Raw genomic sequence first — 18,261 nt, 5'->3', positions numbered from 1 at the left:
TTAACTAGGATGCAAACTTGGAAGAGGGTGATTGAGAGTGATATGAGTTTATTGGGGATTGAAGAAAATATGGCAGTAGATAGGTTTCATATGACGGTTCATGTTAGCCAACCCCGAGCCATTTCGGGACTAAGACTTTGTTGTTGTTGTTGTTTATACTTAACTAGGATGTTGTAGTGGAAGGAATAAGAACATTATTATAATGCATTCTTGAAAGTTCAAAAGAAAATGGGTAGAAGCAATCATATTCTGCTCAAGAAAATTACTTCATATCACAAAATAGAATTGCTAGGGTCATTCCATTAACAACACCATCAGAAAGTTTCTTCTCTAATTATATGTTGCCTGACATCGTAATGACACACTGGCAACCCAAAACCAAACATGTAAGCGCAAGAAAGAGTTGGCATAAACTAAGCGATTAAAAGCACAAATGGTCACTCAACTTTGTCTGATGTTTCAAATATGGCCTCAAAAGTTTAATATTTTTCGATAAAATGACTGAAGTTTCATTTGTGTTTCAATAAAATCGGTTTGACAAATTTTCCAACAATTTCAGTACCGGAATGCTGGCTTGGGAGGGATGGTTTATGAAACAAATATTACGTCATGTTAGCTCCACATGTCAAAAATACTGTGAACCTATATTTGTGTTGCAAACATCCGAGTTAGAATTCCAACATTGAAATCACACAAAAAATTGCCAAAGTGACTTTACTGAAAAAAAAGAAGATAAAAACTCCAGTTTTTTTATTGACACAAATTGAACTTTAGTGACCATACTGGATTATTAGGCAAAGTTGAGTGACCATCAGTGTATTTAACCCTAAAATAAGGTGAATGGGGAACTAACTCTCATAAACCAACAAAAGAACCAACTATAGGAACTTAAAGATGACATGCTATGCTCTAAATTAAAAGATATCAAACCATTCCTAATAGATATATCAGTTCTCCATTAAATAAATTTTTTTTTACCCCTAGTGTCTCAGATGATGTTTTATAAAATTAGATAACAGCGATAAGGTCAAGATTTTCATAAGTTCATCAAGGTGAAAATAGACTTACCTGCCCAGTCAAGTCGGTACCACAAAAAGACCTGCAATAAGTGATCAAGGATTATAATGTGCATACGCCTAAAAACACATAAGAAAGTAATAATAGAGAAACGGATAAGCATAAGACCATCTTTAGTACTTGCAAATGCTAACAAAATAAGTTTGCAGTTGGTCAAAATCCCATTTACGAAAATTTTAACTACTATAGTTTCTATCGAATGGCGTATATGAATTAAGTGGTAATGATTGTAGGAGGGAGAAATGCAAAAACTAATTTATTCTCCAACCTTATTTGGGAAAGTATCATTAACGCATCCTCCCTTTTGCTCATTCATGGAGTTGATTTAGCAATAATTCGCCATTTGTTAATGATGTGATGGGAAATTTTAGGTGATAAAAACTGACCAAATACTCATCAAATGAAGTAAATATTATCCTAGCTCCAGATAAGATAGTAAGCTCTTGTAGCATGAACATTTGTGAAGGCAAAGTCTTATCAGTGCATAGCCCCAAAGGCAGCGAAGCAAAGATGGTAAGAATTTTATGGTTGAGAAGAAAAAAAAAATACTGAGAATCTGATCACCTTTTCCAAGTGATCATTCTTCACCAATAGTTTCCCAGGAAGAGAGAGAGAAAATATAGTCATAGTTGTAGTCTCTTGAACAATAATAATCAGTTTCCAAACATTATCTTCTAAATTCTCAAAGGGATCTTTTGATCAGAAAAAGGCACCCGCTGCTACCTTTTATCTAGTATAGAACACATGCTAGAAAGAATTATCTTCGGCATAAATTTTTATTTCAACAAAAAAAAAAAAAGGAAAAGCAAAAATTCAGAGCTACTATGGATAATAGAAAACCAAATCATTGTGATAAGAACAAAAGTGAAAAATGTTCAATGTTATTATAATTTACATGCCTCCCAACTTCCCATTCAAATTGAGACATTGATGATTGGTAATATGGAATGAAGTATTCAACTTTAGACAGATGTTTAAATTATTCTCAAAGCCCCTTAATTTAAGGTTTCTTTATAATCCATGAACTAAATAGTCTTTTTCAAGTATTTATGCTGCAGAAATGCTCACATGTTTTGAGCAGCCGCACTAAAGAATTCTAGCCCAACACGTGCATCTCTTGATTACAGAATGATTTGCAGAAAGTTTCCAAATTACTAATATGAGAGGAAGTACATTGTGAAATGCAACAGTGTTAGAGTACGAATTGTTGGGCTTATGGAGACTAATATATAGAGGCCCAACTGATGCGATGGGCCCAACTGCAGCGATTAGGGTTTCAGACGGTTAGGGTTTCAGTAGTATAAATGTAACCTCTTTCTGGTTTGGTAGTGCCCCCAGACGTAGTCATTCATATTGAGTAGCGAACTGGGTAAACAATTCTTGTGTGTTTGCTTATTTTCGTTTATCGTAATTTCAATTATTCCTAACACGAAAGATATTAAATGTACAGTAAATGAATCCCATCTGCCCAATAGTATGTATGGCTCTCACAGAACTACTTTTCCAGGAAAAAACTTCCGCTAGGAAACCTTCAGTTATCTATTCCGACTTCTAAGAACAAATAGACCTCAAACTGCACCTAGTCCTTTATTCATGTAAGAAACTTGTGAAAGATCCACTTCAATGGAGCTCAAGGGATCAAACGCTGGATTCAGCCAGTTTGTTGCATATTTCAGTCATTTTTTACTTGTGCGATCCATTGGAAATTGGTCACGGAGAAGAAAAGAGATCTCACAATAAAAAAAAAATCCAATATATAAAGAACTTAACAACTAAATGTTCCTTTATTAAAGTGATAATTTAAGAGAATCAAATTTCAACCGTCAATCTTGCTCATAACAAGTACTGGTTAAATAATCAAACGGCAACCGAAAACATGAATAGCTAAGCCATTAATCAAGTCTCATAATGCCGACGTAAGACCAACTAAAAATTATTAAACTGTTTATCCAATTGAGAGGACTCTACAAACAAATAAACAAGCATACGGAAAAACCAGAATCCCAAAAACGAGCTGGTTAGCCCTAGCGAAGAAAATGCACATTTGAACTTTTTTCCACAACACTGTATCAATCAAGTAAAAAAAACTACCTGATAATCTTCTCAAGATAATCAGAGAGGATGGATTGCCAGAAGGGACCCATGGCCGCTGACCCTTCAACGGCCACGATCAGTTGTTTCTCCGTCATCAGGCGGGCTTAGCGAAGGAAAAAACAGATGAGCTTTTCTACTGGCGGTCTGGCGCTGAATTTTACTCTTACTATATTGGACTCGTTGTGTTGCGCTCCTGAACAAAAATGGAATTGTTCTCTTTTTTTCTTCTATTATAATCTGTGGGTTTCTCTTCCCATCTTTACAATTTGAATGGCGTGAGCTAGCTACAAATACGTTCAAGGCTCTGCATAAACAACGAAAAATTTGGGCGAAAGAGGAAAGCATAAAACGGTGCGTTTATGGAACCCAAACAAGAAAATGTCAGACATTATTTTCAAGGGAGATTTACAAGAAAATTCAAAATTTAAAATTGATTTCCAGTTTTATCAAACATTAATTTGTAGGGTTAAGGTGTAAAAATACCCTTAACGTTTTGGGTAAGGAGTAATTTTACCCCTAACGTTAATTTTACCTCTAATGTTTGTAGCCAAGAGCAATTTTACCCTAACATTGATAAATTTGATCAATTTCATACACTATTATAAAATACAGTCATTTTTTTCCTTTATTTTGCACCAATTGCATATCAATTTGTTCTTAAAAAAAAGATATAATGTTTTTTGTAATTTAATAATAAAATTGGAGATTAATATTTATAAATTCGGTGAACTTTTTGAATTTTTGTTGTCTAATTCGTACAAAAGACAGTATATTTTTAATATTTTTTTCTTATTTTTTTCAATTCCCAATATATGTTTGTGATTTGTTACTGATAAAATAACGCATGTGTGAAGTGTAGATGATAAGATTCATGATCGAGAAGACAGTTAGATGAATTATTTCTCAAATTGACCCAATTTATCAACGTTAGGGATAAAATTGCTCTTGGCTTCTAACATTAGGGGTAAAATTGCACTATTTTAAACGTTAGGGGTAAAATTACTCCTGACCCAAAACGTTAAGGGTATTTTTGCACCTTAACCCTAATTTCTATTATATCATATAAAGAATATTGACACTTATGATTTTTATGTAAATGACCCTATTTTCACCTGCTTCGCAGGAGCCCACTGGGCCCACACTCGCCAAAGTCTTCTTTTTAGCCACTGTTATAATCTTGGCACAGAAGGAAACGATTTTTTTTTTTTTTTTTTATAAGCAAGAAGGAAACGAAATTAAATACGAATCGCGCTTTGAAAAGGACACCATTTCTGCCACTTTCCATACATTAATTGACTCATAGTTAATTCCATAATTATTGGATTGAAGGGTTTTCGAATAAGAATGTGCAAGGAGATGAATGCGCTTCTTTCTAAATCAACCTGAGTTTCGTATTTCGTTCTTAACTATTTTTCTCCGTTCTCATATTCTTTCGGCAAAGATGATGCTGCAATATCGAGACCTCGCTAAGCTTAAAACCAAGAAGGTAAGTATCTGTCTTTCTACTGTTTACCACTTCGTTTCTCCCTAAATACTTGGGTTTTACTGCAATCGAGTTTGGCAAAGTTTTCCGGTACTCTTGATTGTTCTAAGCTTAATGTGTTGATCGATTTCAATATGAATTTTGTTGTCCTTGCAAAGTTTTCCCTTTTCAAAAGCTGCTTCCCTAAAGCATGTACATGCTAAATTTACTGGATAAATATAAACATAGTAATAACAAAAGGGACCATTGCAGATTTTTAATTGAACATAAACTGCATATTTTGCGATAGTTGTCTAAAACAATTCAGCTTAGGAAATACTTCATTTATGTATTGTGTTTATCATATAATATGATCTTCAGTGATTTCTTTTCTTGATTTGTCATGTGTTGAGTATTATTTATTTATTTTCTGTAGTTGATGTCTTTTACGGGGTTATGTTCTATAATGTGACTTGTTTTTACCAATGTTAACAGATTATGTTCGAGGATGTATTTGCTGCACGTGATTCTGTTACTCTTGAGCATCTTAAAGAGTTGAGCTCCAAGCGTAGGGTGATTGAGGACTCAATTAACCAAACCAGCTTCATCACAGAAGCAATTGCAAGAGAAATGTATGGTGGATCTACTTCTCGATGTGAGCAGGTAATGTTTAATCGCTTAAATATTCCCTTTTTCAGGAAATGGACAAATTTCTTTGCATATTAATTAGTGGAGGCTAGCCTTCTTTTCTCTGTGTATTTACTATTTACCTAGTAATCACCATTAAACTTTTAACGACTGGATGATTGTTGATATATTAGCTTAGATGGATTTTTTATGTTTGAAGGTAATTTAAGACTCGTCTCATATTCAATTGTATTTTAAGCAACAAACTATTGTTCTACTTGCCATATGCAGTTAACAGTATGTTTTCTCTTCAATTTTCCTTGGCTCTGAGTTCAGGTTATGCAGAAATTTGCATGTACATGTTAACTTTATAGCCAAATCATGTGATGTTATTTTCAAGTGATGACTATATTCTCCGCCAGCTTATAGCATTATGTGATGAGTTGATGTTTTGTACAAATTGCCTCAGGAACGTCTCAGGTTGGAACAGTATCTACCATTATTGGAAAATTTCATTTATCATGTCGATTTTGTTGGAAGAAATAGTCAAATAGACCGGTGGATCTCACAACTCAAGATACAATGGAGCAGTGTTCTTGGTCTGTCATCTTTTTTTAACCTTACAGGTCCTAAGTTTGCTCAAATTGATAACTTGAGGTTTGAGCTTGGTATGACTCTTTTCCTTTATGGAGCCATACTTAGAGAGAGGGCTTTGGAGTTTCTGCCTGCTGGTAGGTTTTATGTAACCAAATTTACTTCTCATTGTTATGAGTTTATAGTTTAAAGGTCCTGATAACTAGCTATGCTTTGTTGTAGATTTAAAGCAATCAGCCTTCATATTCAGAGAAGCTGCAGGAGTTTTTGATTATCTGGCTCATGAGGTTATTCCTTCTATACATCCCACGCCATCTACAGAAAGGCCACCAGAAGCTACACCATCTGTGGCTGCTGCTATAAGTCTCATTTGTTTAGCTGAGGCTCAGGTTAGAATACAGCTGTTTCCTTCTTTTTCTTTTCTTCTTGAAAAATAATTTGAACTTTCAGAAGTTTTGCATATTTTTCACTTAATAGTTGATGCTTAATGATGTTACAATGAGACAGGCTGTATACATAACAAAGGCTGAGGAAATCGGAAATACTGGTTTTGGTGTTTTGGCGAAGCTGCACCTTGGTGTTGCAGAGCTTCTGAATGATGCTACCACTTGTTTAAATTCAGGGGTTGGAGAGTATAAGTCTATTTCATCACGCTTTTTGGTATGTATACATTGCTTGGTGGTTGTCTAGATTATTTCTTTTTTTCTCATTGTTGGCTGAGAAACAGAAATATGTAATTTATGTTGCAACTAAGAAAGTTTATACCTGTGGATAGTCTGTACAGTTACATACTAAGATACAACATAGAGCCATCTTTGAAGATGAAAATGTTGACAAGAAACTTGATTTTAATTAAACAAGAGATTTAGTTTTCTTTATATGTCTGACTGAAGTTTATAACAATTGCCTTTAAAGTTGGCACATTCTATGGCTTGCTAACTGTACTTTTTTTGAGTAAGAAGATATATGAAGTCGAAATTCTGACAATTGAGCTTTTCTTTATACATGTGTCTTTGTGTTTATGATTTCATTTGCAAGAGTTATGCACAAGCATGTAAAAGAAGCGTCAAATTCAGGTGACTTCAGTTTTTCAAATCAAATTTTGAATTGAAAGAACTTGTAGACTTCTGGGAGTAAGGGCAAAGATGCAATCTTCTATATTTGCAGAAGTTTCTGTATAATTGTGCTTGTAGCGTCATGTACTCTAAGAATCTATCTTCAATGGTTTCCCTGGTATTTTCTTTTTAGGTTACATTGAAAACTGCAATTTTGTATTTTTGTTTGTATCTAGTAGACAGCTACTTGATCTCCCTCCCACCTATCTAGCATCTCCTTTATTGAAAAGAATTAAAATCCCCAGTTCTTACATTCAGTGTTAACCTCTTAAAAAAAAAATTTGATGGTGTTTGATTGGCATGTGTGCTTGAAGATCTAGATATTTATGGGTCCTTTTATGTGTTGTGTAGGAATTTATATCATCTTGCACAGCTCTACATGAATTACGAAGCCAGAAATACTTTGCAGAAAGTTTAAAGACAGATGGCCAAGTTGGAGTTGCAATTGGAGTTATTCGTGATGCAGTAAACAAGGCAGAGAAGAAAATGCCAGGAGATTATTTGTGGAAATCTGTGTGTAGAAGGGAGATTGAAAATGCAGCAGATAGTCTGAGAAAGTATGAAAGTGAAAATGAATTTGTTTGGCATGAAAAGATTCCAAATGGGGATGAATTGCCATTACTCCAGGGTAACAAAATAGTGAAAATAGAGCCTTATAAGCCCAAAAGATGGGAGAGAGAACTTGCTTTCAAGACATAGTTAAAATGTACAGAGAAGTCTTGAATGGAATTGCTTGCTGGTGAGAAAAATTGTGAGCTTCTTGTTTTCATCCCTTGTTAATGTGAAACAGTTAGAACAGCTTCTTTTTTCTTAACATTGACCGGCCAAATAGCCAAAGGATTCATAGACAGGTTGATGTGTCTGGACATAACTGTGGAGCTGTTGATTATATGTGTATATATATTGTCTAGAAGAGTCCATTAAAGGGTTCTGAAAGGCTTCCACCAGCTTTGTTGAAGCCAATGTTGTGGTATGAATTTGTTGTGCTACAGGGGTCATGCTTTTTAACTGCAAAAGTGTGCAGTTGTTCTGTATACAAAGCAATTCAAATTTTGGTTCTTATGAGGATATGGAGGAAGTCCAAACTCCAATAAGCAAACCTTATTGTGAGAATCTCCCATTGCTTTTCAAGGATTCAATTATTAAGAAGTTTATAGCTTCTTTCTGTTGATTTCAACTGATACATTATCGGGGCGTTCGGTATTCTATTGGGATAGAGATAAGGATAAAGGTCGAGATATGGACAAGGATAAATAGTTGGGATAAGGATAAAAATATAATTCGAGAATTATTATTCAATGTTTGGTACATGGGATAGGGATAGGGATAAAATAATACATTTTACTATTTTAACCTTATTTAAACTACATAACATTAATTTGAGGGATAAGATGGACTTTTCCATCCTATTAAAATCGCAGGAGCTTATCCCACCTCCTTATATCATCCCCTCCTGGGTATAGGATTTGAGGGATAAGAGACTTATCCCCTGTCTGTCTCACTCTTCTATCTCACAAACAAACGCGGGATAACTTATCTCGTGTTTTTTATCCCTATCCCACCTCTTATATCCCTCATAACAAACACCCCGTATTATTATTATTAATTCTCCTCCCATGTATCTAATTATTTTTATTAAGAGGGTTAACGAGCATTTGTTACCTACTTATTATTAGAAGATATAGGCAAAGTTATTTCAAGTTTTACCTTCAGTTTCTTGCTAGGGGATTAAAAACAACCACATTCACTAAAATGGGGAGTAATGTACATGATAGTCACTAAAGTAGATTTTAAGATAACAAAGTCATCACAATATTACATTTATGTCAATAAAGTCACTCAGACGGGATCCGATGCCAAGAAAACCTGGTATGACATTCATATAAAGAAAATTTTACAATCCATTTTTAACATTTGCCACGTGAAGTGACATAAAAAATTAAAATGATTATTTTTGTAAATATTTTAATTTTAATTTCTAATAATCATTTTGATTTTTTATATATACTATAATGTTTCATTTAAGTGACATTGTCAAAAGTTGATTATGATTATGTTAGCTTTTACTTTAGTGACCAATAACGCACGTATCTCATATTTTAGTGGTTACAAATGGATATATTGCGTCAATGATAATTGAAGTTTGAGATCAGTTTCAAAGAGGTTATTGAGCTTAATTTTGTTGCGATAAAATCGTTAAATTTTATTTTATTATTTCAATAAAATCACTCCAACCAATTTAGATATAAAAAAATCACTAATGATACACAATCCCATTAAAAAGAACTACATTACATATAACATGATAACTGTATAGCAACCACATGACAACTAAGAAAATAAATATTTTTTTTCTACATAACAGTTGCAAAGAGTTAAATTAGATAAATAACAAATATAATATAATTTTTTTTTATCGCATTCATCTATTTATCATATGATATGTAAAAAAATAAATAATTTTTGATATGATTGCTATGTTACTACCCGCGTAACAATTTTACTGAAATAAAACCGTAATTAACTGGGATGTGGGTGCATTACAAACATTAAGAACGCTGATTCAAACTCGGTCGGACTTCGCTAACCATATCAGTCTGAGTTAATCGACTAGCGAGTTAAGAAATATAGGGTCATCATTTGCCACGTGGTAGAATTAAATCCATTGGAGTAAATGATTTGATCATAACCCAAAAGGAGTGAGACAAGCAAAAGAATTCGCGGGAACAAAAATTGATTGAGCCAAACTGCAATTAAACACACCTTTTATTGTTATTATTATTATTATTTAGCTTAGCCTCTCATGGCTGTCCACTGCAATTCTCTTCCCTATAATCCTTGTAGAACCAGACCCTTATCTCCATTCAAGCTATATCTTCCCACTTGTTTTTCTTCAGGTTGTAATACTGCTCGCTTCATCCATTCCAGCTCCTTGAAGCTGCCACGAAATAGGTCTTTTCTCCTCTTTCTCATAAAATATGGCTTTTTTTTTTTTTTGAAGAAAATACTGTGATTGGAGCTTAGTTAACACTCCTATGCAGGTTGCATACGGCTATTTCTGCAGTAATTTCCCAAGAAAATGTAATTGGGTCGAGTTCTGCTGGCACTGATACCTTCAAACTTACCTACTTAGAGGTTCTTTTTTAGGTTTCTTTGATGTGGGTTTCAGTTCAATTGGTTCGAATTTCGTTTTGGTTTAACCTTTTGTTGATCTTTTTATGAATTTAATTTATTCTTTAGGGAAATAGTTGGTTATGGGAGGTGAATGGGGTGAACATTTTGGTTGATCCAATTTTGGTGGGTAACTTGGATTTTGGAATTCCCTGGTTATATGATGCAGCCAAGAAGTTCTTAAACAATTTCCAGGTATTTTGTACACTCATCTTCTATGATACATATACTATCTGTTTGGATTACCTTCATAAACCTATTTGGTGGTATTATGGCTTTTATTTGATTTCAGCATTTATAGATTTTTTATAGTGGTAAATTTTTAATGCAGCTTAGTGATCTTCCTGAATTGGATTGCTTATTGATCACTCAAAGCCTTGACGACCATTGCCACTTGAAAACTTTAAAGCCACTTTCTGAAATGTTGCCAAGCCTCAGAGTCATTGCAACTCCTAATGCTCAGCCTTTGCTGGATCCCCTTTTCAGCTCTGTAAGTTATTTTCAGTTTCAGCTGTTATCTGCTTTCTGTTTTGGGGCTTCAGCGACTGAATTATATTTTGTAAAGTGCATATTTATTACAGTGCCTGTGTGTGAATACTCCACTTTTATATGGCTCTTATTTTGATATTGTCATGTGATACTTTCACTGCGATGGATTTGCTTTGAAGTTGTAAACAAGGAAGACTCAAATTTAGGCAGCTGTTTACGTTTCAGCTCAAAGAAGCAAAGTTGTTAACAGTATTTTAATTGTGAGAAAGTTAGTAATTGAGTTCTGTTATAGAATAAGTCAATGTAATAAATGTAAGCATGGCTAAGTCATCTAAAGCATGCCTAAGTCAACTAAAGCATTGTTAGAGGCTGCTGTGGGCTTACTATGTCTCCTTGATTGAAGGAGAACCTTGTATATATATATGTGTATTGTTCTTAAGTAAAATATATCAATGTAGACTCTTAATCCACATGGTATCCTATGGATTTCTCTCTATTTCCATGGTCTGTAACATGGTATCAGAGCCTAAGGTCTAAGGTTTCTGAATTCTTTTTTCTGGGTAGTATTTCCAGAGTTGAGTTGTGTTTCTGAAAGAGTCCAATGTTTTCTGGGTAGTATTTCCCAAGGTTTGATATTTTCTGGGTAGTATTTCTAGAGTTGTGTTTCTACATGGGTTCAATGTTTTCTGGGTAGTATTTCCCAGGGTTCCATTTCTGTCAAGAGCTTGGGTCTCTTGAATACTCACTGTTGGGACGTCATTTTATCTCACCACCCCGCTGGTTCATCCTCTCCACCTCCGATCAGCGTTTCCTCAGATTCCGGCCACCCCGTGTCATCATCGCCGTAAGAAAAGTCCCCCTTACATGGGGATCAGAGCCTTGTTTCGGCTTCAGTCTTGGGTTTCTGGATTGAGATTCCAGAATTTGTTTTCGGCTTTATGAGCAGAATTTCTGGGTTTGTAATTTTGGGTTGTTTCTTTCAGCATTTCTGTCTGCCTTGTGAGCAGAGTCTGATTTCCCCTCAACGGATTGTCGTTGTTCCTCTTCTGCTGCCATCGCCTCTCTGTTTCCGACCTGTCTGTCCGGTTAGTTTGCCGGTGAATCTCCTTTTATGCAATTACGTTGCTGGCAGCCTCTTACGTGTTGCTTCGATTGAGTTTTGCTTGTCTGTTTCCTACGAAGTTTGATGTTCCTCTGGCGTCTCTCCTGTTCGATTTGTTCTTCTGAGTTGCATCTCCCCTGTTTTATATCCTGAAGTATCTTCAGTTTCTTATGTTTTATTTTGTTTTGAGTGGTATTGTCTTAAGACTGTGTTATCTCTATATGTAGCAAGCTGAGCATGATTAAAAACCATGCTTCAGCTGCAGGGGGAGTGTTATAGAATAAGTCAATGTAATAAATGTAAGCATGGCTAAGTCAACTAAAGCATGCCTAAGTCAACTAAAGCATTGTTAGAGGCTGTTGTGGGCTTACTATGTCTCCTTGATTGAAGGAGAACCTTGTATATATATGTGTATTGTTCTTAAGTAAAATATATCAATGTAGACTCTTAATCTACATGGTATCCCATGGATTTCTCTCTATTTCCATGGTGTGTAACAAGTTCAAATTGTTCTTTTCAAAACAGCCTTTTGCAGTCTTGGAATTAACTAGTAATTAGTAGATAGAGAAAACAAAAGGGTTGAATGATGCCTTTTTGTTGTATATGACAAAATCTATATTAATACCAATTTGTCTACAGAAATGTGTAGCTTTACAGCTGTATATTTGTGGATGCGTTTTCCTTGCCTGATTTACGCTTGTTCATTTACATATATATATATGCTCCGAGTTAAGATTATATTCAACATGAGTTTGTTAGGCCAAAATCATAGGTGCCAGGATAGAAATTTTGAGGTTGATTGCCATGATATCACTATAAAGGTTGAAGATGGGAAATAGTACTAGGAATTTCGTTTTTGCACATATTCTTTTTAACTTCAAAGTGATTTGCACTCAGAGTTGAATGCCCAATGCTAAATTCAAATGTATTAACAAATTTCAGCATCTCTGTATTCAAACCCAAACATCATTTCAGATTCTTTCAGGTCACATATGTAGAACCTGGTCAGAGCTCAGAAATTGAGGGTAGAAATGGTTGTAAAATCAGAGTTAAAGCTACTGCAGGACCAGTTCTGGGCCCTCCTTGGCAGCGTCCCGAGAATGGGTAATTTTTCCGTGCCTGATTGCATATATGTGTTACTTAAACGTATTTCAGTTTAATAAATCATGAGTACTATATTTGATTCAGATATCTAGTCAGTTCTTCTCAAGGTCAACTCACTCTTTACTATGAACCACACTGTGTATATAAGGAGAATTTGCTTGAGAAGGAGCGTGCTGATATCATAATCACACCAGTCATAAAGCAGCTTCTGCCAAAGTTTACCTTGGTTTCTGGACAAGAAGATGCAGTGAAACTTGCAAAGTTGCTGAATGCCAAGTACACAACATTCTATATGTTCCCTTTAGTTATATAGATGTACTAGTTAACAGTATTGACTTTTTTTAATTCACTTGTTTCCTAGGTTTATTGTGCCAATGCAGAATGGAGACCTTGATAGCAAAGGGTTTCTCGCCAGTATCATCCAGGCAGAGGGAACAATGGCATCATTCAAGGTTTGCTTTCATTTCTTTGCGACTTATAAGTCATTTTTTCTTCACAAATGATTGCTGAAATGCATATTAATTTTGTTGCATGTATAAGTTATAAAGGAAGGATCAAGTTATTGATTATTCATTTAATGTAGGTGCTTTTGGCAAAGGAAGTACCAGATGCTGAGGTATTAGAGCCCACGGCCGGGGTACCACTCCAAGTTTCAGCGCCTTGAAATTTATTTTCCTTTTTATCATTGTGTCTTTTGATGAAATCTTAATATTACATACCTAGTCTTTCAAGTATCAACATCTATCTGCCTTAAATAAGTTAGGTTTCCGCTGTGTATTATTTTTCAAATCTATCTAATTAATTTAAAGACTTTTCTTTTCTGGACAGTTTTCTCTGCGGTTTTCTCTGGAAAAAAAAACTTACATCATTCTCATTTTCCTCTTTCTAAATCAAAGCGGATCTACTTTGAGGAGGAAGAAGGATTCCTTCTTCCTCCAACCGGGTTAGAGTGTATTCTTTTTTTTGTTTTTTTATTCAGTATCCATATATTTTTGCAGATCTCTATATCTGTCTGGATTGTATTTTATACGTGAATCAATAGATCTATATGGTTGCAACAAAAAAAGGACTCTGATCCGAATATTCGAAAGGATCTGAATGATGAAGATCGGATTGCAGTTGCTGTTCTCCAGATTTTGATTTCCAAGAAGTATATGTTTCATTGTTTTTTGTGTTTTTTATACATTTTATGGATTTTTCATGCTCTTTGTAGTCAATTTTATCCCTTTGTGGTTTTGTTAGGATTTTATTCCTTATGGTTTTTTGATTGTGTTTGTACTCTTTCCATCTAATGAAGAAGTATGTTCATCAAAAAAAAAAAAGAAAAAAAAGAAAAAAAAAAAACATCTATCTGCAAAACCTCTACTGAAATCCTTGTTTAGTTTCATCACTCCAATTAACGTAAATAATAGAAAATGATTCTGTAATTTGCATTGGTGCAAGTAGATATCATTCTTTTATTAGATGCCTATTGATATGCTTATAATTGTAAATATGATATTACCAAAAAAAATGTAAATCAAGCAAGAAATTACAAATGCAACCCTAATTAATTATGGATTAAATAATTGTGGCTCATGTGTTTAATTTATGAAATAAATAAACACATAACCCCCACAACTTTAGTCCTAAAAAATACAAAGTTTAAGACTTGGAGACTGAATTGAAATTTTACCATAAAAAGTAAAGAAATGGGATTTTTCATGCGGGCCTTCATGCTACTGCAACTTTCTCTTTTCACCTCCTTTTTTTTAATTGCATAAACTTTCAAATGTTCCACCAATTTCTTCTAACTTTATAGCTTAAGTTCTTCGATTCCAGACGTCAAATCATTCAAGGAAGTCCATTTCTTCTCCCAATTTACAGATTTTTAAAAAACTCTCCTCATTCCTCTCTAGTTGGCAGAAGCCTCCATGGTGAAATATGGGTATTGAGTTTGGAATTTTTCTCTTCAATTGGAATTAATTGGTGATGTGAATGGCTAATTGCGTGTTCATTTTGCTTAATTTGATGTCTATAATTGTATTGTCAAGAATCATGCATGATAATTAATGTAGCAAATCCTCATGAATATGGATGCTCTCACTGTGTTTCATAAAAGGCTTGAATGAATGAATGAAATTTTGTCTAAGCGTGTTGAACCATAGTTCCCTTTTGATGTTTTGAAATAACATTTGACATGCTTGAAAAAACTGCAGAATTTTTGGAACTAGAAATGAAGGTGACAGTGGTAAAAAAAAACCTGCAATTTTCGATTTTTGGCTCTAACGTACCATTTGTGAACTCTAGCTTAAATACAAAAATGAGTATGATAAACATGAAAAATACTCTTCCCCCTCCTTGGTATGATCACCAATGGATTTTGGGTTTTAAGAATAAAGCTTAAAATATGTTACGATGACTTTCATTTGCAACCGATGGAATTTTTAGCTAATTGAACCTATGAGGGTGATCCCTTTGAAAACTTATATGTTATGCTCTTTCACTAAAAATGGGATGAAAACTATACATGTTTTCTGAGCTTCAATAGATATCTGTCGCGATTAGGTAGAAAAGATCTTAGGAGAAGAGAAAAATAGAGAAAGAAAAGAGAAGGTCAGAGAAAGATTAAGAGAATTGGCCTCCTAAATTCATGGTCCTAATAATTCTAACTTACCTTATTAATTCTAGTGGGTTGTTAAATACCGCCCACAAATTACTTATCACCACCTCAATTTGGACTTTTTTGCCCTTCTCATAATTTTGATCAAAAACTGAAAATTCTCCCTCCAAAATCATAAACCCGAACAACAATAATTGAAATTATGAAAATAATTGATGTGTGACAACCCGAACCCTGGAAATGGATGATTACAAGTCGGAAACATTAAAATTTACGTTTTTTTTATCAAAGAACTCATGAAAATAATATATATATTTTTATGACGATTTTGTATTTTTCGTCACAAAAAATTGAACGATTTAATATTTTTCGTCACTAAAAATTTTACGATTTTACACCGGCCAAAATTTGGCCTAAACGGATGCCGCATCCGTTCGGCCCATGGCGGGAACGGATGCCGCATTCGTTTAGGCTAAATTTTGACCGATTCTCTTAAAAGAAATCAATTTTGAAAATAAATTACGAAAATAGCATAATTGTCCAAATAGGGGCGGTGATAAGTAATTTGGGAGTGGTAAATAGTAAAACCCTAATTCTAATTTACCTTAAATAATAATAGGAAATATACAATTCACTAAATAGGAAAAAACAACTAAAGATGGTAAAAAGCTATTTTAATCATTCTTCTTTCGCACACATGTGACAATACTCCTTCCATTAGCACATTCATATCCCCAACAATGCATAAATTCTGGAAACTAAGCCTTGAGCATGACCTCTGACTCCCAAGTAGCATCAATGCTTGGCATACCAACCCATTGCACCAGTAATTGGGAAATAGACTTTCCATCAATGTAAGCGTTGCGAGAATTAATTATCTTGGTAGGCTCAATATAGAATTCTCCATCTTTAACAGAAGGTAGGGTAGGGATATGAGTTGAGGAAAGGTTAGCCTGTTGAGGAAAATGCTCCTCCTTGATGACTTTTGGGTTGATTGGGGTCACTGACATAAGGAATAGCATGGATGTCACTCCCTTCCACCCTTTAGACACCTTGTGATTAGGCTGAAGCTGCACATACTGTAGTGTTTCTTCTTAATAGACTTCCAACAAAAGCAGTGGAAGGAAAGACTCCATTTGAAACTTGATATGGGCATAAACCATCTTTGAAAAATTTCAAGATTTTCGGTTGTTTGTGTTTTGTCTATGTGCCACAGATAAAACGAGAAAATCTTAACAACAAGGCAGAAGCTAGAATTTTTGTGGGTATAATACAATCTCTGAAGCTTATAGAGTTTTCCAACCACATTTAAGGAAAACTCTAATAAGTAGAGATGTGCATTTTATGGAGAATGAAAAATGGAATTGGAAAGGGGCCCAATCAATTTCAATTCCAACTCAAGTTTCAACTATTCCATTCAAGAAAGATGAATTAGTTGATGATATTCTCATTAGAGGCACAAGATCACTTTCTGATATTTAACAAAGGTGTAATGTTGTTGTTCTTGAACCATCAGATTTTTGGGAAGCAGAGAAAGATCTTAATTGGTTAGCAGCTATGAAGGAAGAGCTGAGGATGATCGAGAAAAATCAAACTTGGCAATTGGTGAAAAAGCCTGAAGAAAGAAAAGTGATAGGTGTAAAATGGGTGTTCAAAACAAAATTGAATCTTGATGGCTCCATAAACAAGCATAACGTCAGGCTTGTTGTCAAGGGGTATGCTCAAATTTATGGAGTGGACTTTTCTGACACGTTCGCTCCTATTGCTAGGATAGATACAATCAGATTGCTACTTGCTATGGCTGCACAAAAAGGTTGGAAGGTGTATCAACTTGATGTTAAATTACATTTTTGAATGGCTTGCTTGAGGAGGAGATATATGTAGAACAGCCTGATGGGTTTACAATAAAGGGGCATAAAGATAAGGTTTATCTACTAAAAAAGCTTTATATGGACTGAAGCAGGCACCTAGAGCCTGGTACAACAAAATTGATGAACATTTGATGAAGTTGGGTTTCGAAAAAAGTGTCAATGAAGTTACCCTCTACATTAAAGGTGATGAAATTGACTTTGTGGTTGTTTCTTTGTATGTTGATGACTTGCTAGTTACTGGTAGCAATTGTTGGTCCCGTGTGATTAGTTCCAAGGGGGGGGGGGGGGGTTAGGAACTAATATAACTTTTTCCTTTTTAATTAAGCTGTCTTAATATATTTTCTTGAGTTTGTTAACTCAGCTTTAGTCAGCACGGCCAATTGTAGCGTAAGATAGCTTTAGTCAGATGTTGACTAGAACTATTTTACATATGAGTTGGGAATTGACACTTTGGTGGTCAGCTTCCAACTCAACACTTTTATTTACTCAGTGTTAATTTAACAATTTATATGCCGAGTAAATATAACAAGCAACACATACAGATATATATATATTGAGAGAGTTAGAGATTACTCAGCACGACTTATCCTGGTTCGGCCTCTCCGCCTACGTCCAGTCCCCATAATCCCTCCGGGCTTTTTAAATCCAATACTGAGCTCTTTAAAGGTAGAGCACAAACCGTTTACAAGGCAGTTGAATATGCAAGAGTACCGTCCTCTATTCGTCTACTCAACTCCTGCTAAGTGCTATACCTAAACACCTAGATTTCTCTACCACTAAGCACTCAACACCGAGTACTCAACACAACACTCTCAAATTTACAATTGATACAAGTTTGTTCTTTTCGGAAGAAGAACACTTTAGATGATTACAGAAAATCAATCTAGCTTTTACACAAGAATAGAAATTTGGTGTAAGATCTCTTTTGGTTTTTGTGTGCTTTGTATGTATGC

At 34.6% G+C, this 18,261-nt stretch overlaps 3 protein-coding genes across 4 annotated transcripts in view; 2 read left to right on the top strand and 1 right to left on the bottom strand.

Moving 5' to 3' along the window:
• The window catches only part of LOC136234796 (mediator of RNA polymerase II transcription subunit 25), a 28,744-nt gene extending 25,263 nt beyond the window's left edge, over positions 1 to 3,481 (bottom strand). The window contains exons 1-2 of one of the 2 annotated variants that reach the window (XM_066024285.1): positions 3,169 to 3,481; positions 1,069 to 1,099 (exon numbers count right to left, since the gene is read on the bottom strand). In XM_066024285.1, the coding sequence (XP_065880357.1) occupies positions 1,069 to 1,099; positions 3,169 to 3,266 (129 nt within the window). In that variant the 5' untranslated portion in view covers positions 3,267 to 3,481. The remainder of the gene's footprint in view (positions 1 to 1,068; positions 1,100 to 3,168) is intronic. The other variant, XM_066024277.1, reaches the window with a different exon arrangement.
• Positions 3,482 to 4,414: 933 nt separating this feature from the next.
• LOC136234790 (vacuolar-sorting protein BRO1) lies at positions 4,415 to 7,916 on the top strand. Its single transcript, XM_066024267.1, has 6 exons — positions 4,415 to 4,657; positions 5,129 to 5,296; positions 5,730 to 5,991; positions 6,077 to 6,243; positions 6,362 to 6,514; positions 7,321 to 7,916. Exons 1-6 carry the CDS (start codon positions 4,532 to 4,534, stop codon positions 7,666 to 7,668), a joined length of 1,224 nt encoding a protein of 407 aa, XP_065880339.1. The 5' UTR covers positions 4,415 to 4,531; the 3' UTR covers positions 7,669 to 7,916.
• A 1,755-nt stretch (positions 7,917 to 9,671) lies between these two features.
• LOC136234780 (uncharacterized) lies at positions 9,672 to 13,662 on the top strand. Its single transcript, XM_066024256.1, has 8 exons — positions 9,672 to 9,921; positions 10,011 to 10,104; positions 10,210 to 10,335; positions 10,472 to 10,630; positions 12,717 to 12,835; positions 12,920 to 13,111; positions 13,197 to 13,287; positions 13,419 to 13,662. The coding sequence occupies exons 1-8, from the start codon at positions 9,773 to 9,775 to the stop codon at positions 13,497 to 13,499; spliced, it is 1,011 nt and encodes a 336-aa protein (XP_065880328.1). The 5' UTR covers positions 9,672 to 9,772; the 3' UTR covers positions 13,500 to 13,662.
• Positions 13,663 to 18,261: the final 4,599 nt, after the last annotated feature.

This window comes from Euphorbia lathyris, chromosome 1, assembly GCF_963576675.1.
Source record: "Euphorbia lathyris chromosome 1, ddEupLath1.1, whole genome shotgun sequence".
Lineage (NCBI taxonomy): Eukaryota > Viridiplantae > Streptophyta > Magnoliopsida > Malpighiales > Euphorbiaceae > Euphorbia > Euphorbia lathyris.
This window is presented reverse-complemented; position numbering and strand designations above follow the sequence as displayed.

Coding starts and splice junctions, on each gene's coding strand:
- LOC136234790 (XM_066024267.1), top strand. CDS start 4,532: ATGCGCTTCTTTCTAAATCAACCTGAGTTTCGTATTTCGTTCTTAACT. Junction 5,297..5,729: donor CTACTTCTCGATGTGAGCAG/GTAATGTTTAAT, acceptor AAATTGCCTCAG/GAACGTCTCAGGTTGGAACA. Junction 6,244..6,361: donor TTTGTTTAGCTGAGGCTCAG/GTTAGAATACAG, acceptor ACAATGAGACAG/GCTGTATACATAACAAAGGC.
- LOC136234780 (XM_066024256.1), top strand. CDS start 9,773: ATGGCTGTCCACTGCAATTCTCTTCCCTATAATCCTTGTAGAACCAGA. Junction 9,922..10,010: donor TTGAAGCTGCCACGAAATAG/GTCTTTTCTCCT, acceptor ACTCCTATGCAG/GTTGCATACGGCTATTTCTG. Junction 10,105..10,209: donor TCAAACTTACCTACTTAGAG/GTTCTTTTTTAG, acceptor TTTATTCTTTAG/GGAAATAGTTGGTTATGGGA.